Raw genomic sequence first — 12,134 nt, 5'->3', positions numbered from 1 at the left:
GTGAAAGTACAACTTTAATTTCAACAACGAAACATTGGGCAAAAGACTAATACCAAAGGAATGTGTAACAAGAACAGGACCAAGTACTCTAAAAGGGTAAGCGTCTTGCTTGTTGTGATAAAAAAAACCATCCCCCCAATTATGTAAAACGAAGTCATGGCCTTAATACAAGAACCAATGTGGTATTTAATAAATAAATCATCATGCGGATAGGTGTCGTGATAAATTGCGAATTTTACTAAGGTTTACGACAGTTGGTTGTTTATACGCCGTCGATATCTGTCTATACGATTATCGTATCTTTCTCGAACTCTAAATCAACTAGCAACCTATTTGATTTGCTAATCATTCTTACAATAGCACGAGTCGTATGATGACCATTGTCAAGGCGACCACAGAAAATCAAAACAAATCATGTTATCTGTATGAAAAAACATCGTGGCTCTGGAAACGTCATAATGAAACTGTTCGGAAACCTAGCGCAAAATGTCACCATACTTTTCGTTCTGATATATGAATATGATATATGATATGTTTTCAATTAAATCTCCATTATCGCCAATTACATGTAGTTTCAATTTTGCACTATGTTTTTCACAAATGAAATTTTCAAATAACACAACACCAATTGTAGCTTTAACGTTTATTTATCAACGTAGTTTGATATTTGTGTAAATATTGTTTACCAACTGTTCCAATTTTTTATTCAATAGCATTTTGACACATGGATATCATACACAATTACATGTAAAGTTAACCTAAACTTATCTTATTCAGTACAAGGTGGAGTTAAATCCGTTATCGTGAACAATCCTATCTAACGGATTTACAGCTTTAGATTTAAAACAATAATACAAAATACTTTTTTATTCTAGTACCTGCTTTACGGTTTGCTTTTCACATTTTTTTTCTTATTTAAAAAATCCATAAAAATTTTTTTTCTTATTTAAAAAATCCATAAAAAATAATATACCAACTAAATTCTTAACTTGTTTCACATACAGGTAATTGTTGTGCTGTTAAACAAATGCACTGTCGTTTCAAACATAAACGATTCAAATTCCGAAATTGGAAATCTTCATGACGCCAGAACATCAGTAACCACTATATTTATCCTTAGAGATCTAACGACTATGTGAGTATATACATTTTCTGTTTTAATTATTTCTAAATTTACATTATTTGCAGTTAATCAATTTACCGGTATTTACTTACAACGCATCTAGATGTATCTAAAACGATTTTAAAAATTAGTGTAGATATATTCGTGTAAACCAACAAAATAAAAGACAAGTGGTTGTGTGAACAACGGAGATTCCAGTCGTCAGTATAAAACACAAAACAGCACATTATATTTGATAAACCAACTGCAGCACAACAACAACTAACACAAATCTTAACAGCAACGCTTAAACTCTCAAACGTGAAAAATAATTCTTAAAACGCATGCAATATAATGTAATGTAATTAATCAGTATTCTGAATGTTGATTGGTCAAAAATAAAGATAAGAGATGGACCTAACATCCTCTGTTCAAAATTTGTATTTGTAGTTAGAAATGAAAAGCAAAATGGTCGAAACAATGAAAAAGAAAGTAGAATGTGACATTACCTATCTTAAATCAAGATTTAAAAATTTCAATTTTCACTTTTGAAGCCAAAACTAAAATAATCAGAATGCTATAATTTTGGTGATTGCATTATGAAGCACAACTAAATGACCCAATAAAGACAAACAATATACACATCTTCGTGTTTATAAACAAAATCAAGTTTAAAGAACGGTTATGTACCCGTATGGACGTATCGTGTGAGAAATGCTTGTGTATCACAAATGGGGAATGCTTTGTATAATGTCAACATATCATCTTCAACAAAGTTTTGACTTCGAATACTGCTTTGAAGTTACATGTACACTATAATCAACGACTTAAAATTTGTTAATAGGAATACAACAGCAGTAATATATATTGTAACTGATGCTTTACCCTCTGAGGAAATTGTCAAAACAAAACAAATCCTATTATCAGGTAAGTGCATGTTCCTTTACTAAAGCTGTATTACGCATCCATGCGTAAAGGCACTGCACAAGTTTCTTGATAAATAAATATACACTTATAAGATATACCCGATTGAAAATATTTCCCAATATGACTAATAAGTTTTAAAATATAATTATATTCCTTATTTGGTTTTCACAAACAACCACTTCAAAACAAGGCACTTGTACACACACCACATATTTCTAAGTAATAAAATTGCATTTATACTAACAATGATTTTAACTATTGTAAAATACTAACATTAACAAAGTAGAAACAATTACCGGATGATAAACCCTCAGTAAAGCTGACAATGCAAGTTAAATGAAAACCGGTTTGAAAAGACTGCTGTATACCCACCAATACCATATCCAACTTCTTCAGATCCGATGACGGATATATACATTGGTCATCTATAAATCATTTGAAAGGGGCCACTTTTGCTCAACACGTTTTCTTAAATTTGCATTTTCAGTTTACAACACAAATGGAATTTATACAAATTGTAAGTGTTGTATTATTTGCCGAAGAGCACTTTCATTTATATAGTGAAGGCGTGTAAAAGTATATAATCATAAAGACAGCATTGATCAAAAATATATCACAGGCAGCAAAAAGCGATAAGATATATGATTTTTAAAAATAGATGCTATATGTAAAATATAATATATATCAAAGTTCTATCGTGAGACAGCAACTGATAGTAATAATATCAAAGTAAGACGAAACTAGACCATGAAAGTTTGAGATATAAATATAACACTTTTTCAACGTCAATTATCCTATCAAAGTAAATTTGCTTAGAAAATTTGTGAACCGAAATTTGGTCCTATTCGTACTTCAAATTATACTGAATATCTTCTCATTATGCACGATGAAAAGATTTTCAGCAAAATTTGCAGAAAGAATAGGACCCCTATTTGGGTCGGAAATTCACTCAGCAATTTTACTTTGACAGGATAATTTACTTAAAAAATAATGTCGCATGAGAATAATTATCTTGATCTGACTTAAATATAGATATCCATGTATTTTTATAAATCGACCCATTATTTGAAAACATATTTTTCGAAGTACCACACTCAAATAAACAAACATAGAGCTAATCAATTAACACAATCACAGCATAGATCACTGAGCAAGACTCGTTTGGTATTTAATCACAAACGTATAACCAACACATAATTGTAGTTATAATAATAATTCCTAGTTGTCTGATGCTTGTCATATATCAAATAACAGTCTTTGTCCATAATGAATAACACAGATTTTTTCGCGTGTGTTCATTGAGTATGAATACTAACGATATCAAAGGCACAATATCATAATTACATTTTATCATAAGGAAAGTACAATATCTAAAATTAAAGAATATTAATGTAACTAAACTAGTATTCTTTGATTTTGCTACTGTCCGCAGGACATTTAATCACATTTATTTACTAAGTAAACAATAACTACTAACAATAACACTGAATTCAGACACACATTCGCTGCTCATTAGAGTAGGCAAAATGAGGCATATCTTCGCACACACATGTACCATGAGATAAATATTTTTACATAAACATTACCTTATCCAATTCTGTGAAACAAACAATAACATAATATATATAAATAACCAGATTATATATGTTTTTATATATGGCAAAATATGCATAGATTCCTAATTGTGAGATTTAAAAAATTTTAAAGCTAGAAGTTTTGAGCGAGACAAGCGTCCATTTTCTTGGCAAGGGGAATCATATTATTAGTCCAACACGATTAAAAATAGATTGAAACAAAACAAACAGATAATAAAAACAGTAATAATTGTAATGGGCTATAGATTAACATATCTGGATTGAAGATACAGAACAAATTACAAACAAATTTGCCTACCACACAGTAAAATAATGTAATAACAGGAAGTTGTGGAGGAGAGAATCTATGGACAAGACATGACTAGAGAAGCCAGCAAAGACGTGATGGATACGTCGTAAATATTATTCACAATGAGACAATTGGCAACGTAAATTCTTTAAGCTGTTTCGAAATAAAATAAAGGTTGTGGGATGCCTAAGGCTTCATTGCCATCCAGGGGCACGATATGCGTCTAATACCAGAGAGGGGCGAGTTTTATACTGGAGAAAATTCCATTGCTGGTTGGTGTCCAATGCACGCAACTAGATCGTAAAATATACAGAGTCTGATGGAACCGTTCTCTTATCTTATCTTTCCACGGCTCTCTGCAGGTATGTCTCAAGTACCCCTTCTAAATGAAGGAATTGAAAATTAATAAAGCTGTTTAATGATATCATAGATAATATAAAAAAGTATATCAAACTAGATAATATTCTGCTTAAATCCTATTCAGTTAAAACGAAAACCACAATTTTTCTATTATATTTTTGATATAATTGACAAACAAAAAATATTGCATGATATACAAGCAACAACGCATATCACACCTTGAATTGGATGGCAAATAATAACATGATAATTAATCAAATAAATAAACAATAAATATAATGATAAATAAATATGTGCATATTCACGAATGTTCATAGTTTTACATAATGAATTTAACAAAAGTTTGAGCAAACAAAGAAATATACAGACTGTATCGGATATCACTTTCTGGAAGCAAGCTATAACGACTTTTCTAGCTGCTTAAATGAATGCCATCAAAATATGTGTTTTAAAACAATATTTGCTGGACTGTATCATTCAAGTTTAATTCTATACGGTTCTCTATATGCTCTAAGCTTATGTTTAAACCAAAATAAATCGGAGACCTTTAAAATCAATGTACAATACAAATTGTCTTGTTAGGCCAACCTTATACCACTCCGTATTTGATATTACTTAATAAATGAAAATAAAAAATCGTACTATGATTCGTCGTATATTTCAATATTTAACTTAATCAAACGCCAAACGCAACGATAGCACGTAGAAAGATACACGAATTAGTAAACGGGAAAGACATGTAGAAAAGAATATATCACAGAATACAGTATGAATTAGGATATATACTGATATGAAACCTCTGAGTACTTGAACGTTTTATTGAGAGAGCTCCTCACACGAGAATGAATCAAAGTGCTAGGACTCTTTACACTGATTACACTGAATCGAGCGATCTATACACTAAAGGCAGATTCTGTGTGTATATACAAAGCTCCTTATTTCGGGTTGTAAATGGCCAGGTGTGTACGAGTCTGGTTAGGGTCCCCGTACTGGCACTGATATTATATCGCACCTCACATCAAAAGAATGGAGTATTACTGCAGAGGTACTATAGCCGTCGGCTACTAGGGGAGATTTTGATCTGATAGTTATTGAACACCTGTGTCGACGAAGAACCGTGTTATTTCAATGGCAATACTATAGTCCTGTCAGCCATTGCCAGTGTACCCGCCGCCGGTCTGTTTCCGGCTGTCATACAGGTCCCAGATTCTGATGGTACCGTCATCACTGCAGCTGACGATCCGGTCCGAGGATACCTGGAACAGTTGAACGTTTGAAACACAATATATTTAAGAGCCCTAAATTAACATTTTTCTTATTAAATTCCGAAAAAAAACTATCGCTTTGCCTTAATAATCGTTTTTACTTCATCGTTTTGAAAAATGAACAATATCACATGAAGGCATTTTCTCATTTATCATTAAACTTACATTTTGGATTTCAACAAACCATGATTTCTTGTCTAACAAAAGATCTTTATTTATCAGCTAAAAAGCAACATTGTGATATTGTTCAAGTCTAACTTTCATCCGAAACTACCCGCTGTGAATCTAGAACAAAGTTTCCTAACCTATTTCAATAATATAATAATAATAAATCATAATGAAAAGTACAAAGCTGGCAATGACTTGAGTGTTTTCTTAAAGACATGAAATGGGACAGGCTTTGGTACGTCTGTTGTCGTGTGTTGGGTTTAAATCTATCAATCATCGTGAAACCTTAGCCGCACCTGTTCCTGTAAATACACGGCCAGTATTGTATACGGGGCACCTGAACGCTGGTATAATCACAGACATGGTCATATTGTCCTCACCAGATGCAAGGTACCGAGGAATCAAACAGCCTTAACACCTGAGCATGATTATACCTTGACAACGGTGTCGGTCCATGTAGAACCCAATATAATGTCAACCTGTCGAACATCTTGTCATACAGCAATCAACAGGTGTAAAACGACAACATCCCCACCTCTAGTCAACAGGTGTAACAATACAATCTACAATCGTTTGATATCTTCTAAGATTAACACATAAAAACTGTACAAATCATCCACATAGAAAATTGGTCGACACTAAAATGCTAAGCATCCTCCCGATATAATCGAATTGTATGTAATCATATGACAAGTAGCTAAGTACAAGGTGCCCTTTCAGCATTTCTTTTGGGGTCTAAGGCTGTAAATGTCAGCTGGGGATAGATATGTACCAACATAGGGACGATTTTATCAGATTTTCATTAGTTAATAGTGTGTAATCGGGTAGGACACCATCTGCAGTCCCGTGTCGGTAGGAAGACGTATAGGACAACATTCTCACACTTGTCTACACCATATTTTCAAATAAATCAAATACAAAATAGAATCCATCCTGTCTTGTCTGTATAGAAATAGATGAATTTATATTGAAGAAGCCATGTTCTTCATATTTTATCAATATAACTTGTGGTATAACATGATAAAACGATCGATTTTTTTCACGCTAGAAATTTTGCGCCAAAATATAATTCCGCCAATTCGATTTTCTACAAGTCTTTGATTACATCATTGTTTGATCCTGTTCAAAATCAAGTTTACGCTAAATCTTGATCACGTCTACAATACTGACTATATTCTAAAATTCCAAAATACAAATTCTTTACCTTTCTACTACTTTGTATTTGTGTTGCACTTCTTAAAACTCTTAATCATTGTGTGACAAGGACACTAACCCCGACTTAATGAAGGGTCTTTACGATTTACTGTTGAATATAATTATATATGTTCAATAATTTGCGGTGACTTGTCATTGTTTAAAACCTAAGCAATACTTCCTGAGTATATGTTGGCGGATAGAAAATAGATACTTGACATTTCACAAACTTTGTTCAAGATGTCTAAATATTGATTTATTACTCAATCGGAAATATTAATAAAGACATCGTCTGATCAATTACCTTGTGTAACAGGTATTTCTCGTCAGTCTTAATATAGTGTTTCATAATAGATAGCACTTGTATTTAGTCTAGGCCACAAAGCCACAAGGAAAGTCAATGACAGTGAACTAGCTCATAGGTATGTGAGAGGAATGAAAGGAATTTCTCAAATAAGTGCTTAAAAAGTTAGAACGTGAATAGAATTGTGGATGTAATTGTTTAAGTCCTTTGACTATTAATTTCATGAACAATTAGGTCTAAATTAAGACTGTTTCAGTAGCAGTAAAGTTTGATTATCTATGTAATCAACCACGACTTCAAAACCATTATGAGTGTTGGCAATGTCACCGTCCATTTGACAAGTATTCTTGAGAGTACCCGGTAGAGGAGAAAGCAGTCACTCCCCGCTCTTGTACACCTGTGTCTCTCAGCGGAAATGATTGACATCTCTATGTATGTCAAATAAAGAATGTTTCCTTGCCTGCATTTATCAGCAAAGTTCAATAGTGTAAACAGTTGTGATCGGCCCGATATACAATAACAATACCTAGAACCGGCTGGTGTCAAAAGCACCACGTTAGGAGGTCAACACTTTGGCACAGGTCAAATTTCACAACCATCTAAAACATATAGTTTACATACAGATAGGATCAAGAATTTTCTACTCTGTCATAAGCTTTGCCAACTGCAACGCATTCTTAAACATGAAATATTTTAAAGGCTGAGGATCAAGATATTTTCTCTTTGTCATTATATAGTAGCCTATCCTTTCACTAATTAACTATCATTTAACGTTGGTTTAATAGACATGTGCTGTTTTACTTGTATGTCATTATAAAGTTAAATGGTACTCCTTTTAAATGACTCAATTTGGATTAATGATTTTTACATATTCAGTTATGTTATTAGTAACAAGTCATTGCTTAACTCTCTGAAAACCCACCAGACTATGAAATATGTCATTCTTCCAATGTTTCTATAGTGAAACATTTTATAATAATTCTTTAGGAATTAAACTGTCATGATTTTAATCTCATATGGGTGCACAATAGAATAACTAAGATAATTAACTGCCTTGAAAGTAAGCATAAATACAGCGAAACGTTTACAGGACATTTCATTGCTTTTTGTGAAAATATAGAAACGCCCAAAAGGTTAAATAAAAGAATGAATTAAGACAACGTGGATTTACAAATCTCAGATCATTTTTCTGCTTTCAAATATGCAACAAAGTTCAATCTCATACGTTTTAGAATTAATTTTCAATTATCACAATGTACCCTGCAATTGCTTTACTTGGTTTAAAAGAATATGTCTAATAATTCAATGATAAGTTATTTAAGCAAAGCTTGATGTCAAAGTTCTTTTATTGTCAATTCTTCCCCAGTCTTAGGAGTAATGCTATGGAGTTTTATATAACTTACATACTTATCACATCTAATATATCGCTAGTATATGACTTAGGTTTTTTATCCAGAATGGCAAAGATCTGTTTATAAACACGTATGGCCTCGAATTAAGTAGGTTTTGTTGAGTGACTTCGTGTTGACTTTGTAACGCGTCTGTGCCATTCTCATTGCATATCTGTATCGATTTACTCCAATATATTATATTTGTTTGTTGACGGTGTTATTGTAAAATAAATGTACAATATCCTCTGTATACGCCTCTATCGATAATTATCTGTAAATTGTCGCATAAAATAAAAAAAAATATTAAGGGCAAACAGTGTTCCAAACAAAACCGAAAATATATCAAATGTATATATGAATGATCTTAAATACATTTATTGAAAGGCATAAAGATATTCTTTGTCATAAAGACTTAATTATGTCTATGGTTAAACAACGTTCTGTTATTTCAAAATGTTTTTATATAAATGAACAAACGTCCTACTTAAGTAATATAAATAACTAACGTTTTAAATATACTCATTTCAAAAGCTGAAAAGCCGATACACAATGTAAGGATATTAAACAAAATACTGCTTCATAATCTATTTTGCCCTTCAGAACACATCCGTAATGATGATCAGAGGTGACTAAATCCGAACTTCAAATAACGCAAAGGTTCGCGGGAATTGATAATGTTTTCGTAGATAGCAGGATATCTATGCAGTGAAATTTTTTCACTGTATTTTGAGATTTAATTTATGATTTAAGCGTTTACAGCCAACTCCTGGCTAATTCGTTGAAGCAAATTATTTTTTATTATCATTTTTACCTACTAAACAAATTACTTAAGCTAAAAGTACATTGTATGTCCCTCTTCTTTTTTTTAATCTTCTTTTTTAAATAAATGATCACCTCGGAAAATCCACATGTGTGACATTAGACTAATAACAATTACAGTGTTTTGTTCTTTACGATATCATTTTATTGTAATTTCTGATTGCTTTATTGGACCGATTTCCGTTGTGATTCACGACATGCTAAAGGAAATAATTTATCTAAACGAAATATTGGTAGTTTTACTTGACACGAAGAACACCTGCACGTACAAAAGCTTAACTTCCTTTCAAACTTTATTGATAATTTATTATGTTGTGCAACACTATAAACAATAAATAGTTATACAATTTCCTGTATTATTACAACGTTTTAATGTGCCCGTCAATTAACTCCAATATAAAGCTCTAATTAACACCTGTTATCGTTGTTGATTTATATGAAATCGCATCGTGTAGCCTATAGAAATAAACGCTTCAAGACCGTCAAAAATAGCTGTAAAAACAAGGAAATAATTTATAAAATAAAACCTGGTAATAACAATTAACATATGATATATCTAAAAGGGTTAATAGTTAGGGTCACTTATATCATGTATATAGCTTTGTAGATGAGTAAAGTCGGAGATCCAGGAGATTAAAACATCGACCAATACCTTGCATAGGCAAGTACCTTTCATAATAGCATTGGGGAGCCCATGGGTGTGAGGCTTCTATTAAAGTCAAACACCTTAACCATTTGGCCTTTTATACTACTATAATACTAGGATGACTAATCAGTTTTACTTACGCACTAAACTATGCCTTAATTACAAGTGTCACGTGCGATTTGAGCAGTGAATAACTATTTGATTTTTTTCAGAATGTGGAACTTGCATCACAGAGAGTATCATATTTATAATAAAAAACTCTGGAAGGACAAAAAGGTGTCGGCAATGCGGGGGCTATCATTTGTACTTCTGTTGAATGGACATATACAAAACACGAATCAAATCGAAACCGTGTGGCCCGGATATTGGTAAGCGAAAAACACAGGTTTTAACTTTTCTTTTATAAGATAATATCTAAATGTCTTATCTACACATAACATTACAAAGTGTATATATGCGAGGTCTGTCACAGATCGAGTAGAGATAGGGAGCTTGAAAATCAATTATCAGATCTGTTTTTCTCTCTTTTGTCAATTGACCTGGTATTAAGCCCAGGCCTCTACTCAGGACCCCATATTGGTAGTGACAATCACACGATACACCACTTGGTCTTGGAAGTTTTCATGTGCCAAGATCTAGAGTCAAGGTGAACCGTTCCTCGTCATACATTCAATTAGTTTGGGTCTGAGGGAAGTCTTTGCACCTGTTCACTGATTATACAACTTCTATGCTTGGCAAAACATATTTACTTAATTGACATGAACTTTTGCATAGGTAATCAGAATTAATCTATCAAAATATGTGCTGATGCATAAACTGGTTTAGCCTAGGCTATTGGTCTTAAAGGTAGGTATGCAAACAACAGGTGTTAGTTAGGGAGGCCCCTATTGCTCACACGTCTAACAAACGCGATTCTCGACTCTGGCAACGCTCATTTTGGCATGGACAGCACACATTTACGTGCATTTTGTACTGCTATATAGCTGGTACACTAAAACTAAACGTTTAGTCGTCCAAACTGTTTAATGCTTTGAATTACGACGACTATGTACTCTTAATGGTTATTGGTTGTAACAATTGCGAGACGTACTTGTCGTAGAAATATATAATATAAATATAGAAAATACTGTTTACATGTTGTGTAAGTTCGTCAACAGTAGAAACGGTGTAATAAATTACAATTACACTGCAACAAGTTATACTTGTTTGTATAAAAACAAAACTTTAATGGCGCTAATTCGTTAGCACGCTAATAAACCGCGTTAATACTTTGTAGCCAGTAAAACTGTATTTATAAGGCGGATTCATTGTTATTGTAGAGAACGCATACACTTATAGAACCCGTGGTCCCACTCTCCGACGCGTGTACAGTTATCCGCACCAACCTATAGCTTGCTATGACGTTTGTATGATTATCCGCAATACTCTCTAGGTCAATCTGACGTTTAGTTTGCTATGACATTTGTATGATAACCCGTATCAATCTATAATTTCCTCTTAAGTTTGTATGATTATCCGCATCAATGAGTAGGTTGCTCTGACGTTTGTATGAGGTTGCTCTAAATTTGTATGATTATCTGCACCAATCTGTATGCTGCTTTGACGTGTTTGTATAATTATCCGCACCAATCTGTAGGCTGCTCTGACGTTTGTTTGATTATCCGCACCATTCTGTAGTTTGCTATGACGTTCGTTTGATTATCCGCACCATTCTGTAGTTTGCTATGACGTTCGTTTGATTATCCGCACCATTCTGTAGTTTGCTATGACGTTTGTTTGATTATCCGCACCATTCTGTAGTTTGCTATGACGTTTGTATGATTATCCGCACCAATCTATAGTTTGCTATGACGTTTATATGATTATCCGCACCAATCTATAGTTTGCTATGACGTTTGTATGATTATCCGCACCAATCTATAGTTTGCTATGACGTTTATATGATTATCCGCACCAATCTATAGTTTGCTATGACGTTTGTATGATTATTCGCACCAATCTATAGTTTGCTCTGACGTTTGTATGATTATTCGCACCAATCTATAGTTTGTTATGACGTTTGTATGATTATTCG

The 12,134-nt window shown here is 32.9% G+C and overlaps 1 protein-coding gene across 4 annotated transcripts in view; it reads right to left on the bottom strand.

The window, feature by feature from the left end:
• Positions 1–933: 933 nt before the first annotated feature.
• The window catches only part of LOC138318175 (uncharacterized), a 74,865-nt gene continuing 63,664 nt past the window's right edge, over positions 934–12,134 (bottom strand). For all 4 annotated transcript variants that reach the window (XM_069260337.1, XM_069260335.1, XM_069260336.1 and 1 more), the window contains one exon: positions 934–5,529. In XM_069260337.1, coding sequence (XP_069116438.1) covers positions 5,422–5,529 — 108 coding nt within the window. In that variant the 3' untranslated portion in view covers positions 934–5,421. The remainder of the gene's footprint in view (positions 5,530–12,134) is intronic.

The sequence above is a fragment of the Argopecten irradians genome, chromosome 3 (assembly GCF_041381155.1).
Source record: "Argopecten irradians isolate NY chromosome 3, Ai_NY, whole genome shotgun sequence".
Lineage (NCBI taxonomy): Eukaryota > Metazoa > Mollusca > Bivalvia > Pectinida > Pectinidae > Argopecten > Argopecten irradians.
Note: the sequence above shows the minus strand (reverse complement) of the source record. Positions and strands in the feature narration are given on the sequence as shown.